General features: G+C 40.4%; 1 protein-coding gene across 6 annotated transcripts in view; it reads left to right on the top strand.

Annotated features, from left to right (window-relative positions):
• Window positions 1-27,101, top strand: part of fbl (pantothenate kinase 3 fbl) — a 180,330-nt gene that overhangs the window by 101,962 nt on the left and 51,267 nt on the right. For 3 of the 6 annotated variants that reach the window (XM_071665396.1, XM_071665397.1, XM_071665395.1), the window contains exons 7-8: window positions 3,381-3,516; window positions 8,958-9,071. In XM_071665396.1, coding sequence (XP_071521497.1) covers window positions 3,381-3,516; window positions 8,958-9,071 — 250 coding nt within the window. Of the gene's footprint in view, window positions 1-3,380; window positions 3,543-8,957; window positions 9,072-9,460; window positions 17,949-27,101 lie in introns of those variants that run through there. The other 3 variants (XM_071665398.1, XM_071665399.1, XM_071665400.1) reach the window with 3 other exon arrangements.

Below are 27,101 nucleotides of genomic sequence, written 5' to 3'. Positions count from 1 at the left end.
TATTTTTCCTAAACTTTTCATTCAACTTTCTTTGAAAGTCTTCATCTACTCTTTCTTTGCTTTCCTCTATCAGCTTTTTCATATTTTGTTTACACATCTTATGTTCTTCCTTTCTCCTTTGCTAAACTTCCACTGATACATTCCTTTTGTGCAGTCTACCAAATGCCTTTTTCTTCTCTTCCACAGCGTTTATATTCTCATCCATCCACCATGCATTTGCCTTTTTGTTCCTATATCTCATGACCTTGTGTCCTGCTACAATTTCTACAATCTTTGATAGTTTTTCTCAAAATATTTTAAACATCTAATTCACACAAGAATACATCCCTGCATTTACTGCACTCCCATCTAGAGTTTTTGTCACCCTCCTTTATATACTTCTCCATGCATTCTTTCTGATTCATCTTCTTGCTTGCCAAATTTTACCATCCCCCTTACTTACATGTGTATACTTGCTTACATATGTATACTTACTTACATTTTAGAGGATGTAAGGCATGTGTACGAGTAGGAAGAGAGGAAAGTGATAGTCTCTCGGTGAATGTTAGTTTGCGGCAGGGGTGCACGATGTCTCCATGGTTGTTTAATTTGTTTATGGATGGGGTTGTTAGGGAGGTGAATGCAAGAGTTTTGGAAAGAGGGTCAAGTATGCAGTCTTTTGTGGATGAGAGACCTTAGGAAGTGAGTCATTGTTTGCTGATGATACAGCACTGGTGGCTGATTCGGATGAGAAACTGCAGAAGCTGGTGACTGAGTTTGGTAAAGTGTGTGAAAGAAGAAAGCTGAAAGTAAATGTGAATAAGAGCAAGGTTATTAGGTACAGTAGGGTTGAGGGACAAGTCAGTTGGGAGATACGTTTCACTGGAGAAGAACTGGAGGAAGTGAAGTGTTTTAGTTATCTGGAAGTGGATTTGGCTGCAGATGGAACCATGGAAGTGGAAGTGAGTCATAGGGTGGGGGAGGGGGCGAAAGGTCTGGGAGCATTGAAAAATGTGTGGAAGGCGAGGATGTTATCTCGGGAAGCAAAAATGGATATGTTTGAAGGATTAGTGGTTCCAACAATGTTATATGGTTGTGAGGTGTGGGCTATAGATAGAGTTATGCGGAGGAGGGTGGATGTGCTGGAAGTGAGATGTTTGAGGACAATGTGTGGTGTGAGGTGGTTTGATTGAGTAAGTAATGAAAGGGTAAGAGAGATGTGTGGTAATAAAAAGAGTGTGGTTGAGAGAGCAGAAGAGGGTGTTTTAAAATGGTTTGGTCACATGGAGAGAATGAGTGGGGAAAGATTGACCAAGAGGATATATGTGTCAGAGGTGGAGGGATGAGGAGAAGTGGGAGACCAGATTGGAGGTGGAAAGATGGAGTGAAAAGATTTTGAGTGATCGGGGCCTGAATATGCAGGAGGGCAAAAGGCATGCAAGGAATAGAGTGAATTGGAACAATGGGGTATACCGGGGTTGACATGTTGTCAGTGGATTGAACCAGGGCATGTGAAGTGTTTGGGGTAAACCATGGAAAGTTGTGTGGGGCCTGGATGTGGAAAGGGAGCTGTGGTTTCAGCGCATTATACACGACAGCTAGAGACTGAGTGTGAATAAATGTGGCCTTTGTTGTCTTTTCCTAGTGCTACCTCGTGCACATGCAGGGGGATGGGGTTGTCATTTCATGTGTGGTGGGGTGGCGACGGGAATGAATAAAGGCAGACAGTATGAATTAGGTACATGTGTATATATGTATATGTCTGTGTGTGTATATATATGTATACGTTGAGATGTATAGGTATGTATATGTGCATGTGTGGACGTGTATGTATATACATGTGTATGTGGGTGGGGTTGGGCCATTCTTTCGTATGTTTCCTTGTGCTGCCTCACTAACGCGGGAGACAGCAACAAAGTATAAAAGTATAAAACAAAAAATGTTCTTCCTTTCTCCTTAGCTAAACTTCCACTGATACATTCCTTTTGTGCAATCTACCAAATATCTTTTCCTTCTCTTCCACAGCATTTATAATCTCATCCATCCACCATGCATTTGCCTTTTTGTTCCTAATTCTCATGACCTTGTATCCAGCTACATATTCTACAACCTTTGATAGTCTCTCAAAATATTCTAAACTTCTAATTCACACATGAATACATCCCAGCATTTACTGCACTTCCATCTAAAGTTTTTGTCACCCTCCTTTATATACTCCTCCATGCATTCTTTCTGATTCATCTTCTTGCTTGCCAAATTTTACCATCCCCCTTACTTACATATGTATACTTGACCTTGTGAAGAGCTTGTTTTTGAGGTATTATTGTTACTAATTTCTCTTCACCTTATTGTTTGCCAACCCATTTTCCCCCAAGGAGCATGGCTGACAATATGAAAACTTTGAAGATCCAATCATAATAGTTTAGACAGCTGAATGGAGAAATGTGCCTGCATGATTTTATGGATAGGGCATAGGTACAATTTTAACAGATGTAGTTATTTAAGTAGTTATGTCATGCTCCCTTTCAAAACATATTATAGTTACTTTTTGCCATGCACTTAATGTAATTGTCACAAATTTTTTGTGTTTTTGTCCATATCACCCATATGGGCCATACAGTTTTGATGGCTTGATAGAACTATGTGGATGAAGGGTAGGTGAGGATTCTCATAGAGAAACATGTTCTTCTTAAGCTCATTGCTTACGTTTTGAGCAGTAGTGATGTCTTAATAGAGTTTGAGCATCCCTAATCTGAAAATCCAAAATGCTCCAAAATCTGAAACTTCCTGAGAGGTGACATGACGTTACAGTTTACCCTAAACACATTCTTTCTCCACTGTAATAATGGTATTTTATATTTTTTTAACTGTTAAGTACTTATGTGTGAATAAATGTTTGAAAATGATTGCTTATCAGCATATATAATCAGTGTCAGGAATGAAGGTGATGCCAGACAACCACATATTGTCCACAGGGGCACCTGAAGTTGTGATACCTTAGCTTTTTGATGGTTCAGTGTTCCACAAACTTTGTTTCATATGCAAAATTATTAAAAATATTGTTTATATTACCTTCATGCTATGTGTACAAGATGTATATGAAATATAAATAGATTTTGTGTTTAGACTTGGGTTCTATCCCCAAGATATCTCATTATGAACATAGAAATATTCCAAAATCTGAAAAAATTGAAAATCTGAAACACTTCTGATCCCAGGCACTTTGGATAAGGGATACTAAACCTGTAGTAAATTTTGTTTACCCAGCAAAAACCCAAGTATAGTAACCAAAATAGAAGGCCCTTGTAAACCTGTGCCTACATTGTCATCTTTTAAAAAAATAGGACCAAAGTTTTTATTTTAATCCTATGATTTCATATGTTTTTATTTCTTCTTTGCAGCTTTGGTCACATGAATAGTGCTGAGAAAAGAGCAAAAGTTTCCCGTGAAGATCTTGCATGTGCAACGTTAATCACAATTACAAACAACATTGGCTCAATAGCTCGAATGGTAGCAGCAAATGAAAAAATTGAAAAGGTATTTGATGAAGCTGCAACACAATAGTATGTATCATGACTAAATACATTTACCATGTAATGGCACTTTTATATAAATATCCATAGAAATTTACAACTTCAAACTTTTGATTATTCTTATTTCACTTTTTTTGTAATATGTGTAGTGTCTGTTAGTGTTTCATTATCATAGAATGTAAGTCATGAAATCTTTAAGAGATATAAGTTTATCAGTGTCTTGGATAAGTGACCTAGACATAGAGTTAAAAGATGAGAAGAGAATGCTCAGCTGACAAAATTTCAACCAGAATGAGTATCGGATTAAACCAAATATTGATTCTGCTTTCTTTCCTGTTTCTTGGTATTGCTTATGTTGCTTGCTTCTTATTACATTGAGCATGAAGTATAGAAGTTTGATTTTGGGTTACAGAGGATAACATGGTAATAGTCTACCTAAGGGTAGAAGGTGCAGTCAGCAATTCAATATCAGAATACCTTGGGACCTGATAATGATAAGATTTGGATCATAAATGATAATGATAAGATTTGGATCATGAAATGGTCCCCAAGTAGTGGCCAGGTGTATACAAAATTCAAAAATTATCTTTTATTAGACTTTACTAAAAGAAATTAGTACATTGTTTGACCAGTATGGCTTCACTTTAAAAGAAGCAGCAACATTTCATCTAACAACTGTATGGCAGGAGCATTAGCAATGTGCCTGTAGAGAAGAGAGGGAGACGACAGTGTAATGATAATCTTTATCCACAATTTTGTATCCATTACTACAAATGGTATTGATTGAGAGGGTGAAGGCATGTACAGAGCATCAGATTGGGGAAGAGCAGTGTGGTTTCAGAAGTGGTAGAGGATGTGTGGATCAGGTGTTTGCTTTGAAAAATGTATGTGAGAAATACTTAGAAAAGCAAAGGGATTTGCATGTAGCATTTATGGACCTGGAGAAGGCATATGATAGAGTTGATAGAGATGCTCTGTGGAAGGTATTAAGAATATATGGAGTGGGAGGTAAGTTGTTAGAAGCAGTGAAAAGTTTTAATCGAGGATGTAAGGCATGTGTACATGTAGGAAGAGAGGGAAGTGATTGGTTCTCAGTTAGTGTTGGTTTGTAGCAGGGGTGCATGATGTCTCCATGGTTGTTTAATTTGTTTATGGATGGGGTTGTTAGGGAGGTGAATGCAAGAGTTTTGGAAAGAGGGGCAAGTATGCAGTCTGTTGTGGATGAGAGAGCTTGGGAAGTGAGTTTGTTGTTATTCGCTGATGATACAGCGCTGGTGGCTGATTCAGGTGAGAAACTACAGAAGCTGGTGACTGAGTTTGGTAAAGTGTGTGAAAGAAGAAAGCTGAGAGTAAATGTGAATAAGAGCAAGGTTATTAAGTACAGTAGGGTTGAGGGACAAGTCAACTGGGAGGTAAGTTTGAATGGAGAAAAACTAGAGGAAGTGAAGTGTTTTAGATACCTGGGAGAGGATTTGGCAGCAGATGGAACCATGGAAATGGAAGTGAGTCACAGGGTTGGGGAGGGAGTGAAAGTTCTGGGAGTGTTGAAGCCTGATGCAAACTGACATTCACTGGGAACCAATCACTCTCCTCTCTTCCTACTTGTACACATGCCTTATATCTTTGCTAAAAACTTCACTGCTTCTAGCAACTTACCTCCCACACCATATACTCTTGAAACCTTCCACAAAGCATCTCTATTAACCCTATCATATGCCCTCTCAAGATCCATAAATGCCACATACAAATCCATCTGTTTTTCTAAGTATTTCTCACATACATTCTTCAAAGCATACACCTAATCCACACATCCTCTACCACTTCTGAAACCACACTGCTCTTCCCCAATCTGATGCTCTGTACATGCCTTTACCCCCTCAATCAATACCCTCCCATATAATTTCTCAGGAATACTCAGCAAACTTATGCCTCTGTAATTTGAACACTCACCTTATCCCCTTTGCCTTTGTACAATGGCTCTATGCACACAATCTCCCAATCATCAGGCACTTTACCATGCTCCATTTATACATTGAATATCCTTACCAACCAATCAGTAACACAGTCACCCCCTTTTTTGATAAATTCCACTGCAATACGATCCAAACCCACTGCCTTTCTGGCTTTCATTTTACACAAAGCTTTCACTACCTCCTCTCTGTTTACCAAATCATTCTTCCTGACCCTCTCACTTTGCACACCACCTCGACCAAAACACCCTATATCTGCCACTCTGTCATCAAACACATTCAACAAATCTTTAAAAATACTCACTCCATCTCCTTCTCACTTCATCACTACTTGTCCTTGCTTCTCCATTTGCCCCCTTCACCAATGTTTCATTTGTGAAAACATTCACTTGGAAGAATCAGACTACCTTCCTTTCCATCAGAACTTCAGGGAATATGCTTTCACTTCAGAATACATTAGTAATTTACCTTTTATTTTTGAGGTCATTGATAGCTTGCAGACTGCTTACAATTTGTTTTTTCAAGGGTGTTGTTGTTTAGAAAAAAAAATGGGCACTAACTGAGCAGTACTTCAAAAAATGTTTTATAATGAACATTCAGATAAGCTGGCTGCATGATATTAATTCAGTAAATCAAGGTTAATCCACTCCCAAATTGACTGTCAAATATAGGAATATGCTTGCTGTAATAGAGTCCTGGAAGAATCTGTAAGGAAAAATATACTTTATCTTCATTCAAAACTTACACCAGTTTTTTTGGTCACAGAAAATTATATAGAACATTTGTATTTTCCTATATCACGAAAGTAAATTCCTAATAGGATGTTGATTCTCCATCCATAGCCATGGTTGCCTACCAGACCCCATGATGCAAGGATTTTGGTTTTTACATTGACTTTCTTGAGAAACCTCTCATTGGTTGAGGTCAGTTAAAAAGGTCTTTGGCATTCAACAGATATCTTTGTTCTAATTGGATTTCCTTGTGTGGCCTTGAGTACATCACATTTAGAAGAGGATATTCTAGCACATAGGCTAATTGTTATTGAGGGTAAGACGTTTCTTCAGTTTTCTTCGTTTTTTGGATCCACTTATAAATTTGCAATGAAGAGGGAGGTGAGTTTTTGTAGATACCTATTTGTACTGTTCATGGAAGGAGTTTTGTAATTACCTATTTGTGCTGAACAGGGAGGGAGCTTTATAATTACTTATTTGTGCTCTACAGGGAGAGAGTTTTACACTCATGGGACCAAATCTCTCTAATGTTTTCTACTATCATACAACTTTGTAAATTTATGTATGATGTAGGTATATTCTCCCATGCTTATATGGCTTTGTCTATGAGTGAGAAATGTAGATTTTGAAGAATGAAAATCCATTTCTTTACCATAGGTAAAGTCCCATAAGCATTCAGTTATTTCCCCATCCATACACTTTTGGGTCATTTCAAAAATCCAGTTCTTGATTCCAGACAGTAAAAGGCATGATGCACAGTCACTAGTGCTCTGAGAATGATTGAGGGTGAGAAATCATTAGGCCCCACCTCTCCTTTGTGCTGTGAAGTTGTAAGCCTGGACAGGCTGGTGTATGGTTACTATGACCTGTTATTGAGCATCTGTTGGCCATATCTTTTAAGATGGTTGAAAGGGTGAATCTTCATGAATACACCTCATTTTAGGGGCTAACAGCTTTTTTCTGTATAGGCATGAAATGTAGGTTTTAAAGCTTGAAAACAATATCCCTACTAAAGACATAGCCCTGTGGACATCTGGAACAGCAGCTCACTTACAGTAGGGGTTTTAAACCATTTCTACCCCAAAATTGAGTATTTGCAAGAGGAATATGCTTGCTTTAATAGAGTCCTGGAAGAATATATAAGGAAAAATATACTTTATCTTCATTCAAAACTTACACCAGTTTTGTAGATACCTATTTGTACTGTTCATGAAAGGAGTTTTGTAATACTTTATTAAGTCAGCTGATGCTTATGATTAGACCCAACAACCAGACAGCAACCCTCCTTTGTCTCAGACATCATGACATGACAGTGAGGGTAAGTTGGTTCCAAGCTACCAGCCAAGCCTCATTCACTAACCTTTGGAGAATATACTCCAGGCCCAATACTATCTGATTTCAAGATTTTTTTAGGAAAAGAAAAGGTGGGAAAATAAATAGATGTTCATAGAGATCTATCTGCAGTAGGGAAATGGTTTTTCTTTCTTCAAAATTTGCATTCCTCACCTATGGGCAGCTTATGAGCACGTAAGAGTATACTCGCTTGAAGGTGGAGGAACAGTAAAGAAAAGACAAGAAAAAGAATAGAACTTCAGAAATGACTCTTACTCATTGCTTGTTTTTGTGTCAACTTGGCCTTTGCTCTTGATTGTACTTTAATGAAGGCAGCATATCTAAATCTGCAAAAGGGAGATAATCCAGATTTAAACATAATGATTATCAAATAAAGGTGTTGTCAGCAGCCAAAAGCTTCCTTTGATAATCTGATCATTGAAAGATTCCTACAGAAAGCAGAAACTACTTACCTTACATCGTGAGCTGTAGCAGATTTCCCTGGATATGAAACAAGTAGCAACTTCTGGGTTCAACATGAACATATTTAGCTGATGGGTACCTGAAGGAGCATTGATGACCAAACAAACATTGTGTGTGAATCTTGTGAAACCAAAGCAATCTCATTTTTGCAAGAAAGACTAGAATGAGAGTTGCTTGGGGTGCCTTTCTGTAACAGTTTCAAGAGAATATAGCATACGTTGTACGTGAATAGTAACAGCAAGCAATTTTTTATAATGATAATAAAAGTATTTCTAAGTGTTTTATGAGAAAATTTCCTTGATGTCAGTGTAATGTATTGAAAACTCTTCATCAGAAAACCATGCAGAAATCTTGAATTAGCACTACAGTATTAGAATTTTTTTCATACATATTTGTCATTTCCCGCGTTAGCAAGGTAGCGTGAGGGACAGAGGACCGAGCCTTAGAGAGAAAAATCCTCACTTGGCCCCCTTCTCTGCTCCTTTTGGTAAAGTAAAAACTGAAGGGGAGGATTTCCAGCATCCTGCTTCCACCCCTTTTAGTTGCCTTCTACGACTCGCAGGGAATACATGGGAAGTATTCTTTCTCCCCCATCTCCAGGGATAACTATTAGAATCTAGTGATTAGAAATACATTTTAAGAATGAAGTGCCTAAAATTCAAATGTGCTGAAAGCTTAATATGAGCTACATGAAATCTGAGGTGATGAAAAAGAATGTACATAAAGAATGACAAAACTAAAATTCAGATTTGTGGGAGGCTTGTAAATACTTTTTACATGGTAGGAAACACTGCTGTTGTTAAGATGAGGTGAAGCCTTTCATATACTTTTTAAGATAAGGAGAAAGATAGTCATATGACAGTCATATTACACTTAGGGGAAAGACAGTCATATTACACTTCATTATGTTCATTATTTGTCTTTTTCAGGTATTATTTGTGGGCAATTTCTTGCGTGTAAATCCCATTTCAATGAAGCTGCTGTCTCATGCCATGGAGTACTGGTCAGGTGGACAACTGAAAGCTATCTTTTTGGAACATGAGGTTTGTTTCTTACTCTTGATACTACTTCACACTGTAGTTTTACTGATAAAAGATTATATGTTTCTGTCAGTAATTAGATAATAAATCATATTGCTGTTAACCTTACTGGAAACCCTGAAAGGAAAAACAGGATTGTCAGTTTTGTTTTTTCTGTAGTTTGTCTTCCTTTATATTATGGTTTCTATATTTTGGGTGAATTGTTTCTACTGTTATACCAAATTGTCTGTAGCTTTCAAAAAGCTCAATCTTGTAGAACCATCCATATATTTGTATTATCTCTGCTTAACAGAACTGAAAGGGCCCATGATTTGGCATCACATTGAGTTGGCATATAAATCATGAAATGGTAAATCAAAGTAACTAAACAAAGTATTTCCTCTATACTTTAGGCCAGTTAAGTACAACCCAAGACTGTTTTGATGCAAGTGGGTATTCATCTACTGTTGTGGGATCACACAATTTGCTGTCATAGTGCTAGTGGACAGCAAGTAAAAACCTATTTATAATCCAAGCTAGATCAAGTATGGTGAATCTCAAGTCATTTAAAGTACATTTGGCTACTTTGTATCTACAACTTGTAATAGAAGTACACAGTTGGATTTTTTTCCTAGAAGAATTGTTGTACTTACCTGACTCCCTGGGGATAGGGGAGAAAGAAAACTTCCCATGTGTTGAAGAAGGCAACTTAAGGGGGCAAGAGCAGAGGGCTGAAAACCATCCCCAACATGTATTTCAGTTTCTAAAAGTGGAAACAGAAGAGGAAGTCAATCAGGGAGTGCTCATCCTCCTCGAAGGCTCAGATTAGGGTGTCTGAATGTGTGTGGATGTAACCAAGATTAGAAGAAAAGAGAGATAGCTAATATGTTTCAGGAAAGAAACCTGGATGTTCTAGCTCTGAGTGAAACAAAGCTCAAGGGTAAAGGGGAAGAATGGTTTGGAAAAGTCTTGGAAATAGAGTCAGGGGTTGGTGAGAGGACAAGAGATATGGAAGGAGTAGCACCTTTTCTGAAGCAGAAGTTATGGGAGTGTATGATCGAGTGTAAGAAAGTGAATTCTAGATTGATGTGGGTAGAACTGAAAGTGGATGGAGAAAGATGGGTGATTATTGGTGCTTGTGCACCTGGTCATGAGAAGAAAGATCATGAGAGGCAAGTGTTTTGGGAGCAACTGAATGAGTGTGTCAGCAGCTTTGGTGCACAGGAACGGGTATTAGTGATGGATGATTTAAATACGAAGGTGAGTAATGTGGCAGTTGAGGGCATAATTGGTTTACATGGGGTTTTCAGTGTTGTGAATGGAAATGGTGAAGAGCTGGTGGAGCTTTGTGTTGAAAAAAGACTGTTGATTGGAAACAACTGGTTTAAAAAGACAGATGTACATAAGTATACATATGTAAGTAGAGGAGATGGTCAAAGGCCATTATTAGATTACGTATTAATTGATAGGTGTGTGAAAGAGGGACTTTTGGATGTTAATGTGCTGCGGGGGGCAGCTAATAGGATTCCTGATCACTATCTTGTGGAAGCAAAGGTGAAGATTTGTAGAGGTTTTTCAAAAAAGAAGAGAAAATGTTGGGTAGAAGAGAGTGGTGGGAGTAAATGAGCTTGGAAAAGAGACTTGTGTTAAGTAGTACCAGGAGAGGTTGAGTGTAGAATGGCAAAAGGTGAGCAGATGACATGAGGGAGTTAGGGAGGAAGGGGAGGTATTTAGAGAAGCAGTGATGGCATGTGCAAAGGATGCTTGTGGCATGAAAAGGTGGGAGGTGGGGAGATTAGAAAGGGAAGTGAGTAGTGGGATGAAGAAGAAAAGTTGTTAGTGAAAGAGAAAAAGGAAGCATTTGGATGATACTTACAAGGAAGGACTGCAAAATACTGGGAAAGTTGTAAGATAAAGCAGCGGGAGATCAAAAGGAAGGTGGAAGGGTTGATAAAGAGGGCAAATGAGAGTTGGGATGAGAGTATCATTAAACTTTAGGGAGGATAAAATGATGTTTGGGAAGGAGATAAATGATGTGCGTAAGGCAAGGGAACAAATGGGAACATCAGTGAAGGGGGCAAGGCGGGAAGTGATAACAGTTAGTGATGAAGTGAGAAGGAGATGGAGTGAATATTTTGAAGGCTTGTTGAATGTGTTTGATGATAGAGTGGCAGACATAGGGTGTTCTGGTCGGGGTGATGTGCGAAGTGAGAGGGGTCAGGGAGAATGGTTGGTAAACAGAGAAGAGGTAGTGAAAGCTTTGCGAAAGATGAAAGCCAGCAAGGCAGCGGGTTTGGATGGTATTGCAGTCGAATATGTAAAAAAGGAAGTGACTGTATGGTTGATTGGTTGGTAAGGATATTTAATGTATGTATGGGCCATGGTAAAGTGCCTGAGGATTGGCAGAATGCCTGCATAGTGCCATTATAAAAAGGCAAAGGGAATAAAGGTGAGTGTTCAAATTGCAGAGGCATAAGTTTGTTGAGTATTCCTGGGAAATTATATGGGAGGGTATTGATTGAGAGGGTAAAGGTATGTACAGAACATCAGATTGGGGAAGAGCAGTATGGTTTCAGAAGTGGTAGAGGATGTGTGGATCAGGTGTTTGCTTTGAAGAATATATGTGAGAAATACTTAGAAAAAACAGATGGATTTGTGTGTAGCATTGGAGAAGGCATATGATAGGGTTGATAGAGATGCTTTATGGAAGGTCTTAAGAGTATATGGTGTGGGAGGTAAGCTGCTAGAAGCAGTGAGAAGTTTTTATCAAGGATGTAAGGCATGTGTGCAAGTAGGATGAGAGAAAAGCGATTGGTTCCCAGTGAAGGTCAGTCTGTGACAGGGGTCTGTGATGTCCCCATGGTGGTTTTATTTGTTTATGGTTGGGGTGGTTAAGGAGGTAAATGCAAGAGTTTTGGAGAGAAGGGTGAGTATGCAGTCTGTTGGGGATGAGAGGGCCTGGAAAGTGAGTCATTCATTGTATCTGATGATACAGGTGGCTGATTCAAATGAGAAACTGCAGAGATTGATGACTGAGTTTGGAAAAGTGTGTGAAAGGAGAAGGTTGAAAGTAGATGTGAATAAGAGCAAGGTTATTAGGTTTAGCAGGGTTGAGGAACAAGTTAGTTGGGATGTAAATTTGAATGGAGGAAAGCTAGAGAAAGTGAAGTGTTTTAGATATCTGGGAGAGGACTTGTCAGCAAATGGAACCATGGAAGCGGAAGTGAGTCTCAGGTTAGGGAGGGGGCAAAGGTTCTGGGAGCGATGAAGAAAGTGTAGGAGACAATGTTATCTTGGAGAGCAAAAATGGGTATGTTTGGAGGAATAGGTGTTCCAGTGATATTATATTGTTATGAGGTGTGGGCTACAGATATGGTTGTACGGAAGAGGATGGATGTGTTGGAAATTAAATGTTTGAGGATGTTATGTGGTGTGAGGTGGTTTGATCAAGTAAGCAATGAAAGGGTATGAGAGATGTGTAGAAATAAAAAGAGAGTGGATGAGAGAGCAAAAGAGGGTGTATTGAAATGTTTTGGTCACATGGAGAGAATGAGTTAGTGAGGTTAGTGAGGTAGCGCAAGGAAAAAGATGAAAGAATGGCCCAACCCACCCACATACACATGTACATACATAAATGCCTACACATGCACGCATACATACATATACATTTCAATGTATACTTACATATACATACACAGACATATACATATATACACGTGTACATATCCAAACTTACTGCTTTCATCCATTTCCAACGGGATATATTATTATTTTATCATTATTATTTTGCTTTGTCTCTGTCTCCTGCGTTAGCGAGGTAGCGCAAGGAAACAGACGAAAGAATGGCCCAACCCACCCACATACACATGTATATACATATACATCCACACACGCAAATATACATACCTATACATCTCAGTGTATACATATGTATTCACACAGACATATACATATATACACATGTACATAATTCATACTGTCTGCCTTTATTCATTCCCATCACCACCTCGCCACACATGGAATAACAACCCCCTCCCCCCTCATGTGTGCGAGGTAGCACTAGGAAACAACAACAAAGGCCCCATTCGTTCACACTCAGACTCTAGCTGTCATGTAAAATGCACCGAAACCACAGCTCCCTTTCCACATCCAGGCTCCACAGAACTTTCCATGGTTTACCCCAGATGCTTCACATGCTCTGGTTCAATCCATTGACAGCACATCAACCCCAGTATACCACATCGATCCAATTCACTCTATTCCTTGCACGCCATTCACCCTCCTGCATGTTCAGGCCCCGATCATTCAAAATCTTTTTCACTCCATCTTTCCACCTCCAGTTTGGTCTCCCACTTCTCCTCGTTCCCTCCACCTCTGACACATATATCCTCTTGGTCAATCTTTCCTCACTCATTCTCTCCATGTGACCAAACCATTTCAAAACACCCTCTTCTGCTCTCTCAACCACACTCTTTTTATTAGCACACTCTCTCTTACCCTTATATTACTTACTCGATCAAACCACCTCACACCACATATTGTCCTCAAACATCTCATTTCCAGCACATCCACCCTCCTGTGCACAACTCTATCCATAGCCCACGCCTCGCAACCATACAACATTGTTGGAACCACTATTCCTTCAAACATACCCATTTTTGCTTTCCATCTTTCCACCTCCAGTTTGGTCTCCCACTTCTCCTCGTTCCCTACACCTCTGACACATATCCTCTTGGTCAATCTTTCCTCACTCATTCTCTCCATGTGACCAAACCATTTCAAAACACCCTCTTCTGCTCTCTCAACCACACTCTTTTTATTACCACACTCTCTCTTACCCTTACATTACTTACTCGATCAAACCACCTCACACCACATATTGTCCTCAAACATCTCATTTCCAGCACATCCACCCTCCTGTGCACAACTCTATCCATAGCCCACGCCTCGCAACCATACAACATTGTTGGAACCACTATTCCTTCAAACATACCCATTTTTGCTTTCCGAGATGATGTTCTCGACTTCCACACATTCTTCAAGGCTCCCAGAAGTTTCGCCCCCTCCCCCACCCTATGATTCACTTCTACTTCCATGGTTCCATTCGCTGCCAAATCCACTCCCAGATATCTAAAACACCTCACTTCCTCCAGTTTTTCTCCATTCAAACTTACCTCCCAATTGACTTGACCCTCAACCCTACTGTACCTAAGAACCTGACTCTTATTCACATTTACTCTCAACTTTCTTCTTTCACACACTTTACCAAACTCAGTAACCAGCTTCTGCAGTTTCTCACATGAATCAGCCACCAGCGCTGTATCATCAGCGAACAACAACTGACTCACTTCCCAAGCTCTCTCATCCACAAAAAACTGCATACTTGCCCCTCTTTCCAAAACTCTTGCATTCACCTCCCTAACAACCCCATCCATAAACAAATTAAACAACCATGGAGACATCACACACCCCTGCCGCAAACCTACATTCACTGAGAACCAATCACTTTCCTCTCTTCCCACATGTACACATGCCTTACATCCTCGATAAGAACTTTTCACTGCTTCTAACAACTTGCCTCCCACACCTTATATCCTTAATACCTTCCACAGAGCATCTCTATCAACTCTATCATATGCCTTCTCCAGATCCATAAATGCTACATACAAATCCATTTGCTTTTCTAAGTATTTCTCACATACATTTTTCAAAGCAAACACCTGATCCACACATCCTCTACCACTTCTGAAACCACACTGCTCTTCCCCAATCTGATGCTCTGTACATGCCTTCACCCTCTCAATCAATACCCTCCCATATAATTTACCAGGAATACTCAACAAACTTATACCTCTGTAATTTGAGCACTCACTCTTATCCCCTTTGCCTTTGTACAATGGCACTATGCAAGCATTCCGCCAATCCTCAGGCACCTCACCATGAATCATACATACATTAAATAACTGTACCAACCAGTCAACAATACAGTCACCCCCTTTTTTAATAAATTCCACTGCAATACCATCCAAACCCGCTGCCTTTTCGGCTTTCATCTTCCACAAAGCTTTTACTACCTCTTCTCTGTTTACCAAATCATTTTCCCTAACCCTCTCACTTTGCACACCACCTCGACCAAAACACCCTATATCTGCCACTCTGTCATCAAACACATTCAACAAACCTTCAAAATACTCACTCCATCTACTTCTCACATCACCACTACCTGTTATCACCTCACCATTATTTTATTCATTATACTTAATCGCTGTCTCCCACGTTAGCGAAGTAGCGCAAGGAAACATGAAAGAATGGCCCAACCTACCCACATACACATGTATATACATAATTGCCTACACACGCACATATACATACCTATACATTTCAATGTATACATATATAGATGTACATGTTCATACTGGGGATACGGGAGAAAGAATTCTTCCCATGCATTCCTCACGCGACTAAAGGGGATGGGAGCGGGGGGCTGGAAACCCCCCCTCGTATTTTAACTCTCTAAAAGGGGAAACAGAAGAAGGAGCCACGCGGGGATTGCTCATCCTCCTCGAAGACTCAGATTGGGGTGTCTAAATGTGTGTGGATGTAACCAAGATGAGAAAAAAGGAGAGATTGGTAGTATGTTTGAGGAAAGGAACCTGCATGTTTTGGCTCTGAGTGAAATGAAGCTCATGGGTAAAGAGGAAGAGTGGTTTGGGAATGTCTTGGGAGTAAAGTCATGGGTTTGTGAGATGACAAGAGCAAGGGAAGGAGTAGCACTACTCCTGAAACAGGAGTGGTGGGAGTATGTGATAGAGTGTAAGAAAGTAAACTCTAGATTTATATGGGTAAAACTGAAAGTAGATGGAGAGATATGGGTGATTATTGGTGCATATGTGCCTGGGCATGAGAAGAAAGATCATGAGAGGCAAATGTTTTGGGAGCAGCTGAATGAGTGTGTTAGTAGTTTTGATGCACGAGACCGGGTTATAGTGATGGGTGATTTGAATGCAAAGGTGAGTAAGGTGGCAGATGAGGGAATGATTGGTGTACATGGGGTGTTCAGTGTTGTAAATGGAAATGGTGAAGAGCTTGTAGATTTATGTGCTGAAAAAGGACTGGTGATTGGAAATACCTAGTTTAAAAAGAGAGATATACATAAGTGTACATATGTAAGTAGGAGATGGCCAGAGAGCATTATTGGATTACGTATTAATTGATAGGTGCACGAAAGAGAGACTTTTGGATGTTAATGTGCTGAGAGGTGCAACTGGAGGGATGTCTGATCATTATTTTGTGGAGGCAAAGGTGAAGATTTATAGAGGTTTTCGGAAAAGAAGAAAGAATGTTGGGGTGAAGAGAGTGGTGAGAGTAAGTGAGCTTGGGAAGGAGACTTGTGTGAGGAAGTACCAGGAGAGACTGAGTACAGAATGGAAAAAGGTGAGAACAAAGGATGTAAGGGGAGTGGGGGAGGAATGGGATGTATTTAGGGAAGCAGTGATGGCTTGCACAAAAGATGCTTGTGGCATGAGAAGCGTTGGATGTGGGCAGATTAGAAAGGTAGTGAGTGTTGGGATGAAGAAGTAAGATTATTGGTGAAAGAGAAGAGAGAGGCATTTGGACATTTTTTGCAGGGAAATAATGCAAATGAGTGGGAGATGTAGAAAAGAAAGAGGCTGGAGGTCAAGAGAAAGGTGCAAGAGGTGAAATGAGAGTTGGGGTGAGAGAGTATCATTAAATTTTAGAGAGAATAAAAAGAAGTTTTGGAAGGAGCTAAATAAAGTGCATAAGACAAGGGAACAAATGGGAACATCAGTGAAGGGGGCTATTGGGGAGGTGATAACAAGTAGTGGTGATGTGAGAAGATGGAGTGAGTATTTTGAAGGTTTCTTGAATGTGTTTGATGATAGAGTGGCAGATATAGGGTGTTTTGGTCGAGTTGGTGTGCAAAGTGAGAGGGTTAGGGAGAATGATTTGGTAAACAGAGAAGAGGTAGTAAAAGCTTTGCAGAAGATGAAAGCCGGCAAGGCAGTGGTTTTGGATGGTATTGCAGTGGAATTTATTAAAAAAAGGGGTGACTGTATTGTTGGCTGGTTGGTGAGGTTATTTAATGTATGTATGACTCATGGTGAGGTGCCTGAGGATTGGCGGAATGCTTGCATAGTGCCGTTGTACAAAGGCAAATGGGATAAAAGTGAGTGCCAAATTACAGAGATATAAATTTTTTGAGTATTCCTGGTAAATTATATGGGAGGGTATTGATTGAGAGGGTGAAGGCATGTACAGAGCATCAGATTGGGGAAGAGCAGTGTGGTTTCCGAAGTGTTAGAGGATGTGTGGATCAGGTTTTTGCTTTGAAAAATGTATGTGAGAAATACTTAGAAAAGCAAATGGATTTGTATGTAGCATTTATGGATCTGGAGAAGGCATATGATAGAGATGCTCTGTGGAAGGTATTAAGAATATATGGTGTGGGAGGCAAGTTGTTAGAAGCTGTGAAAAGTTTTTATCGAGGATGTAAGGCATGTGTATGTGTAGTAAGAGAAGAAAGTGATTGGTTCTCAGTGAATGTTGGTTTGCGGCAGGGGTGTGTGATGTCTCCATGGTTGTTTAATTTGTTTATGGATGGGGTTGTTAGGGAGGTGAATATAAGAGTTTTGGAAAGAGGGGCAAGTATGCAGTCTTTTGTGGATGAGAGAGCTTGGGAAGTGAGTCAGTTGTTGTTCGCTGATGATACAGTGCTGGTGGCTGATTCATGTGAGAAACTGCAGAAGCTGGTGACTGAGTTTGGTAAAGTGTGTGAAAGAAGAAAGTTGAGAGTAAATGTGAATAAGAGCAAGGTTATCAGGTACAGTAGGGTTGAGGGACAAGTCAATTGGGAGGTAAGTTTGAACAGAGAAAAACTGGAGGAAGAGAAGTGCTTTAGATATCTGGGAGTGGATTTGGCAGCGGATGGAACCATGGAAGCGGAAGTGAATCATAGGGTGGGGGAGGGGGCGAAAATTCTGGGAGCCTTGAAGAATGTTTGGAAGTCGAGAACATTATCTGGGAAAGCAAAAATGGGTATGTTTGAAGGAATAGTGGTTCCAACAATGTTGTATGGTTGCGAGGCGTGGGCTATGGATAGAGTTGTGTGCAGGAGGGTGGATGTGCTGGAAATGAGATGTTTGAGGACAATATGTGGTGTGAGATGGTTTGATCGAGTAAGTAATAATAGGGTAAGAGAGATGTGTGGTAATAAAAAGAATGTGGTTGAGAGAGCAGAAGAGGGTGTTTTGAAATGGTTTGGTCACATGGAGAGAATGAGTCACCCACAACACATTATATACATATACATCCACACACGCAAATATACATACCTATACATTTCAATGTATACTTACATATACATACACAGACATATACATATCTAACACATGTACATAATTCATACTGTCTGCCTTATTCATTCCCATCACCACCTCGCCACACATGGAATAACAACCCCCTCCCCCTCATGTGTGCGAGGTAGCACTAGGAAACAACAACAAAGGCCCCATTCGTTCACACTCAGACTCTAGCTGTCATGTAAAATGCACCGAAACCACAGCTCCTTTTCCACATCCAGGCTCCACAGAACTTTCCATGGTTTACCCAGATGCTTCCCACATGCTCTGGTTCAATCCATTGACAGCACATCAACCCCAGTATACCACATCGTCCAATTCACTCTATCCTTCCACGCCATTCACCTCCTGCATGTTCAGGCCCGATCATTCAAAATCTTTTCAGTCCATCTTTCCACCTCCAGTTTGGTCTCCCACTTCTCCTCGTTCCTACACCTCTGACACATATCCTCTTGGTCAATCTTTCCTCACTCATTCTCTCCATGTGACCAAACCATTTCAAACACCCTCTTCTGCTCTCTCAACCACACTCTTTTTATTAGCACACTCTCTCTTACCCTTATATTACTTACTCTATCAAACCACCTCACACCACATATTGTCCTCAAACATCTCATTTCCAGCACATCCACCCTCCTGTGCACAACTCTATCCATAGCCCACGCCTCGCAACCATACAACATTGTTGGAACCACTATTCCTTCAAACATACCCATTTTTGCTTTCCATCTTTCCACCTCCAGTTTGGTCTCCCACTTCTCCTCGTTCCCTACACCTCTGACACATATCCTCTTGGTCAATCTTTCCTCACTCATTCTCTCCATGTGACCAAACCATTTCAAACACCCTCTTCTGCTCTCTCAACCACACTCTTTTTATTACCACACTCTCTCTTACCCTTATATTACTTACTCGATCAAACCACCTCACACCACATATTGTCCTCAAACATCTCATTTCCAGCACATCCACCCTCCTGTGCACAACTCTATCCATAGCCCACGCCTCGCAACCATACAACATTGTTGGAACCACTATTCCTTCAAACATACCCATTTTTGCTTTCCAGATGAGGTTCTCAACTTCCACACATTCTTCAAGGCTCCCAGAAGTTTCGCCCCCTCCCCCACCCTATGATTCACTTCTACTTCCATGGTTCCATTCGCTGCCAAATCCACTCCCAGATATCTAAAACACCTCACTTCCTCCAGTTTTTCTCCATTCAAACTTACCTCCCAATTGACTTGACCCTCAACCCTACTGTACCTAAGAACCTGACTCTTATTCACATTTACTCTCAACTTTCTTCTTTCACACACTTTACCAAACTCAGTAACCAGCTTCTGCAGTTTCTCACATGAATCAGCCACCAGCGCTGTATCATCAGCGAACAACAACTGACTCACTTCCCAAGCTCTCTCATCCACAAAAAACTGCATACTTGCCCCTCTTTCCAAAACTCTTGCATTCACCTCCCTAACAACCCCATCCATAAACAAATTAAACAACCATGGAGACATCACACACCCCTGCCGCAAACCTACATTCACTGAGAACCAATCACTTTCCTCTCTTCCCACATGTACACATGCCTTACATCCTCGATAAGAACTTTTCACTGCTTCTAACAACTTGCCTCCCACACCTTATATCCTTAATACCTTTCCACAGAGCATCTCTATCAACTCTATCATATGCCTTCTCCAGATCCATAAATGCTACATACAAATCCATTTGCTTTTCTAAGTATTTCTCACATACATTTTTCAAAGCAAACACCTGATCCACACATCCTCTACCACTTCTGAAACCACACTGCTCTTCCCCAATCTGATGCTCTGTACATGCCTTCACCCTCTCATCAATACCCTCCCATATAATTTACCAGGAATACTCAACAAACTTATACCTCTGTAATTTGAGCACTCACTCTTATCCCCTTTGCCTTTGTACAATGGCACTATGCAAGCATTCCGCCAATCCTCAGGCACCTCACCATGAATCATACATACATTAAATAACTGTACCAACCAGTCAACAATACAGTCACCCCCTTTTTTAATAAATTCCACTGCAATACCATCCAAACCCGCTGCCTTTTCGGCTTTCATCTTCCACAAAGCTTTTACTACCTCTTCTCTGTTTACCAAATCATTTTCCCTAACCCTCTCACTTTGCACACCACCTCGACCAAAACACCCTATATCTGCCACTCTGTCATCAAACACATTCAACAAACCTTCAAAATACTCACTCCATCTACTTCTCACATCACCACTACCTGTTATCACCTCACCATTATTTTATTCATTATACTTAATCGCTGTCTCCCACGTTAGCGAAGTAGCGCAAGGAAACATGAAAGAATGGCCCAACCTACCCACATACACATGTATATACATAATTGCCTACACACGCACATATACATACCTATACATTTCAATGTATACATATATAGATGTACATGTTCATACTGGGGATACGGGAGAAAGAATTCTTCCCATGCATTCCTCACGCGACTAAAGGGGATGGGAGCGGGGGGCTGGAAACCCCCCCTCGTATTTTAACTCTCTAAAAGGGGAAACAGAAGAAGGAGCCACGCGGGGATTGCTCATCCTCCTCGAAGACTCAGATTGGGGTGTCTAAATGTGTGTGGATGTAACCAAGATGAGAAAAAAGGAGAGATTGGTAGTATGTTTGAGGAAAGGAACCTGCATGTTTTGGCTCTGAGTGAAATGAAGCTCATGGGTAAAGAGGAAGAGTGGTTTGGGAATGTCTTGGGAGTAAAGTCATGGGTTTGTGAGATGACAAGAGCAAGGGAAGGAGTAGCACTACTCCTGAAACAGGAGTGGTGGGAGTATGTGATAGAGTGTAAGAAAGTAAACTCTAGATTTATATGGGTAAAACTGAAAGTAGATGGAGAGATATGGGTGATTATTGGTGCATATGTGCCTGGGCATGAGAAGAAAGATCATGAGAGGCAAATGTTTTGGGAGCAGCTGAATGAGTGTGTTAGTAGTTTTGATGCACGAGACCGGGTTATAGTGATGGGTGATTTGAATGCAAAGGTGAGTAAGGTGGCAGATGAGGGAATGATTGGTGTACATGGGGTGTTCAGTGTTGTAAATGGAAATGGTGAAGAGCTTGTAGATTTATGTGCTGAAAAAGGACTGGTGATTGGAAATACCTAGTTTAAAAAGAGAGATATACATAAGTGTACATATGTAAGTAGGAGATGGCCAGAGAGCATTATTGGATTACGTATTAATTGATAGGTGCACGAAAGAGAGACTTTTGGATGTTAATGTGCTGAGAGGTGCAACTGGAGGGATGTCTGATCATTATTTTGTGGAGGCAAAGGTGAAGATTTATAGAGGTTTTCGGAAAAGAAGAAAGAATGTTGGGGTGAAGAGAGTGGTGAGAGTAAGTGAGCTTGGGAAGGAGACTTGTGTGAGGAAGTACCAGGAGAGACTGAGTACAGAATGGAAAAAGGTGAGAACAAAGGATGTAAGGGGAGTGGGGGAGGAATGGGATGTATTTAGGGAAGCAGTGATGGCTTGCACAAAAGATGCTTGTGGCATGAGAAGCGTTGGATGTGGGCAGATTAGAAAGGTAGTGAGTGTTGGGATGAAGAAGTAAGATTATTGGTGAAAGAGAAGAGAGAGGCATTTGGACATTTTTTGCAGGGAAATAATGCAAATGAGTGGGAGATGTAGAAAAGAAAGAGGCTGGAGGTCAAGAGAAAGGTGCAAGAGGTGAAATGAGAGTTGGGGTGAGAGAGTATCATTAAATTTTAGAGAGAATAAAAAGAAGTTTTGGAAGGAGCTAAATAAAGTGCATAAGACAAGGGAACAAATGGGAACATCAGTGAAGGGGGCTATTGGGGAGGTGATAACAAGTAGTGGTGATGTGAGAAGATGGAGTGAGTATTTTGAAGGTTTCTTGAATGTGTTTGATGAAGGGTGTTTTGGTCGAGTTGGTGTGCAAAGTGAGAGGGTTAGGGAGAATGATTTGGTAAACAGAGAAGAGGTAGTAAAAGCTTTGCAGAAGATGAAAGCCGGCAAGGCAGTGGTTTTGGATGGTATTGCAGTGGAATTTATTAAAAAAAGGGGTGACTGTATTGTTGGCTGGTTGGTGAGGTTATTTAATGTATGTATGACTCATGGTGAGGTGCTGAGGATTGGCGGAATGCTTGCATAGTGCCGTTGTACAAAGGCAAATGGGATAAAAAGTGAGTGCCAAATTACAGAGATATAAATTTTTTGAGTATTCCTGGTAAATCATATGGGAGGGTATTGATTGAGAGGGTGAAGGCATGTACAGAGCATCAGATTGGGGAAGAGCAGTGTGGTTTCCGAAGTGTTAGAGGATGTGTGGATCAGGTTTTTGCTTGAAAAATGTATGTGAGAAATACTTAGAAAAGCAAAATGGATTTGTAATGTAGCATTTATGGATCTGGAGAAGGCATATGATAGGGTTGATAGAGATGCTCTGTGGAAGGTATTAAGAATAATAATGGTGTGGGAGGCAAGTTGTTAGAAGCTGTGAAAAGTTTTTATCGAGGATGTAAGGCATGTGTATGTTGTAGTAAGAGAAGAAAGTGATTGGTTCTCAGTGAAGGTTGGGTTTGCTGGCTCCGGGTGTGTGATGTCTCCATGGTTGTTTAATTTGTTTATGGATGGGGTTGTTAGGGAGGTGATATAAGAGTTTTGGATAGAGGGCAAGTATGCTGTCTTTTGTGGTTTGAGGAGCTTGGAGGTGTCAGTTGTTGTTCGCTGATTGATACAGTGCTGGTGGCTGATTCATTGAGAAACTGCAGAAGCTGGTGACTGAGTTTGGTAAAAGTGTGTGAAAGAAGAAAGTTGAGAGTAATGTGAATAAGAGCAAGGTTATCAGGTACAGTAGGGTTGAGGGACAAGTCAATTGGGAGGTAAGTTTGAACAGAGAAAAACTGGAGGAAGAGAAGTGCTTTAGATATCTGGGAGTGGATTTGGCAGCGGATGGAACCATGGAAGCGGAAGAGAATCATAGGGTGGGGGAGGGGGCGAAAATTCTGGGAGCCTTGAAGAATGTTTGGAAGTCGAGAACATTATCTGGGAAAGCAAAAATGGGTATGTTTGAAGGAATAGTGGTTCCAACAATGTTGTATGGTTGCGAGGCGTGGGCTATGGATAGAGTTGTGTGCAGGAGGGTGGATGTGCTGGAAATGAGATGTTTGAGGACAATATGTGGTGTGAGATGGTTTGATCGAGTAAGTAATAATAGGTAAGAGAGATGTGTGGTAATAAAAAGTGTGGTTGAGAGAGCAGAAGAGGGTGTTTTGAAATGGTTTGGTCACATGGAGAGAATGAGTGAGGAAAGATTGACAAAGAGGATATATGTGTCAGAGGTGAGGGAACAAAGAAAAAGTGGAGACCAAATCGAGGAGGAAAGATGGAGTGAAAAAGATTTTGAGTGATTTGGGCCTGAACATACAGGAGGGTGAAAAGCATGCAAGGTATAGAGTGAATTGGAAATATGTGGTATACTGGGGTCGATGTGCTGTCAGTGGATTGTACCATGGCATGTGAAGCGTCTGTGGTAAACCATGGAAAGTTATGTGGGGCCTGGATGTGGAAAGGAAGCTGTGGTTTGGTTGGTATTATTCAGGACAGCTAGAGATTCTGAGTGTGGAACGAATGGGGGCCTTGTTTTCTTTTCCTAGGCTACCTCATGCTGATGCATGGGGAGGGGGTGGTTATTTCATGTGTGGCAGGGTGGCGATGGAAATGAATAAAGGCCAGACTGTCATGAATTATGTACATGTGTATATATGTATATGTCTGTGTGTGTATATATATGTATACATTGAGATGTATAGGTCTGTACATTTTGCATGTGTGGATGTGTATGTATGTATATACATGTGTATGTGGGTGGGTTGGGCCATTCTTTCATCTGTTTCCTTGCGCTACCTCGCTAAGCCGGGAGAAAGAGACAAAGGTAAAAAATAAATAAATTAGATAAGATGTTCATATTATGCGACGTCATCCCATCCTGTCACCACCCCACCACACATGAAATAGCACACATGCATGCGTGCAAGGTAGTGCCAGGAAAAGACAAAAAGATAACGTTCTCAGCTTTCCATACACTCTTCAATGCTCTCAGAACTTTTGCCCCCTACCCCACCCTGTGCATGTATGAGTGTTTAGTATATACATTTGTATGTGGGTGGGTTGGGCCATTCCTCATCTGTTTCTTTGCCAGTATTCTCACTATCATGGGAATGGGAATTGGAATATAATAAGATATAATAGATATGTATATGTATGTATATGTTTTTTTTTGGATTTATGGGTGTTTATATGTGTATACGAGTGGATGGGCTGTTCTTGGTCTGCTTCCTGTGCTATCTTGCTGATTCGGAAATACGTTGATCAAGTATGATGATGAATAATAAATGAATAGATATACCTGACTTCCCATAGTGTATTCATTTTAAGTAAGGTTTGATGACACTAAGGAAACTGACAACTTTTAGCTGGAGTAAAACTGCTTAGTGGCCAAGTGCATCAGATTTTGCTTAAAAAAAATGTAAACACATACTCCTAACCTTGTGCTTGTGATGTTATCATGCTGTTCAGCAAACATTTAGGGACTTTATGAATTTTAGTACTTTTTATACATTTCAGTATGTCAATCCTAACCAGGCTAATCCTTTCTTTTTTATATCTGTCCTCCTATCTCCCTGTTTGTTATTAATTCCTTTTTCTAATTCTTTAGGGTGGATTGGAATATGTGCATTTCTGTTAGGTCATTCTTAACAAATTGTCAATTCATGCCAGTGCATTATGGAGAAACATGACTATCATGCCTTAGTCATAAGTACTTCTAACTTCTTTAAAGCATAATAGGCTGAATTGTGAAGAGAAACCATTGCCTTACAACATCCTCACACACAAAATGCTTCCAGTGCATCCAGTCCTGAGACATTCTTCTGTCACATTCTGTATTATCTCCAGATGTAGGGAAATCTCTCACTTCTTGTATTCTTATCTTCCATGTTCTACTCTTCACCTTGTATTATTACGTTGTTATATAAACTGCTGGACCCCTTTTATGGAATTCCTTTTAGCTTCAAGGATGTTACTGAAACAAAAAGGGAAATAATGGACTCATTCAGAGTGAGAATGTCCTGAGCAAGACTGTTTCCTCTGTTTATGATGTTGATACAGCCTTACTCAGCCCTTTGAGTGCTGTGGTCCAAATCTCCCACTTTCAGCTTCATTCCCTGAATGCTACTTTCGGAGACTCCATGCCCATTTAATAATGTTTTCTCCTATTTTTTGTGCTTACAATTCTTCATTGAATATTGAAGGCCGAGCGGTGAATAAACAGAACAATAAACCTCTTCAGCATCATTCACTTCTACACTTTAAGTTTTGGGATGGCTACCAAATGTCAACATTAATTCTTCTTTTTCTACATTTTTACCATAAACTACGGAGAAGAAAAAAATTTGGATTGTTATGATTATTTGATTGTGAATGTGTGCTGTATGCCCCTACCACTCTGTAAATGAAATTATGTACGTGATTTACAGTGTTTTGATGAGAAATAAAGACAAGAGATAAAGTGGCATTATCTCAACTGCCAAAAGTGTGCACATGTGCCACTTTAAACTTTTCTTTTATCCTTTTAAAATTTTTTGCCACCCCCCCCCCCCTCCCCCCGCCCCCCTTTTTCTAATAGGGCATTAATGAGCATGAAGAGGAAGGAGACACCTGCTCCAGACAAAGAATTTATGCTGAGTTTTGTGTTTCTGACTCTGAGAGCGAGGAATCCATGATGTTTCAGTCAAGAAGCTGTAAGGGGGGGGGGGGGGAAAAACCCAATAAAAATAAAAAAAACCCCCCAATAGAAGAACCCCAACCCATCCACTAGCCGTGGTGACATGTTTACACACACGCACACACACACACACACACAGACAGAAGAAAAAAGAGGGCCGGTAGAGGTAGATGTGTTGACCCCATCAAATGAGCAGTTTAGGTCAGGTCAGGTCATATCATATGCACGCCGGAAGGTCAGATCAAATCTTCTCCCCACCTTATCAGATAGTGATGACAGGGAGGTGGGTATGGGGGCTCCGCATGCCTAGTTTTGAGTAACAGTCACTCAAATCATGTCTATAAGTCTTCACAAATCATTGAAGAAATTACAATGGCACTTTGCAATGAATATTACTCTCTCGCCATTCCAAAACCAAAATAGATACATCTGATTCATTTGACAAACAGTAAACAAGTTGATATCATTGGTTCAATAGGAAATCTACTGAACAAGAAAAGCACTGATCTGATTACGTGAGGACAATATGCCAGACTTCAATTATTTGTAAGGATAGAGACAGTTGAGGAAGCGGAACTGCACTGTATATGAATTAGCTAAACCCTCCAATCAAAATTCACACTGCAGCATCTGCCATTGTTGAATCCTTGTATATTCAGATTAGCTGAGTTTTCCAAACATTACATAAAAGTAGTCAATAAACACCCTAGTCAGCCAGGATATATTGACAGTGTCATGTATGAGAGTTTACAACAAGCAATACAGGATAAAGACTCAATCATTCTTAGTGATTTTGATTAACAGGCAAACTATCCAAGGTGTAGAAGTGAATCATTAGACT

The sequence above is a fragment of the Panulirus ornatus genome, chromosome 10, assembly GCF_036320965.1.
Source record: "Panulirus ornatus isolate Po-2019 chromosome 10, ASM3632096v1, whole genome shotgun sequence".
Classification (NCBI taxonomy): Eukaryota; Metazoa; Arthropoda; class Malacostraca; order Decapoda; family Palinuridae; genus Panulirus; species Panulirus ornatus.
This window is presented reverse-complemented; position numbering and strand designations above follow the sequence as displayed.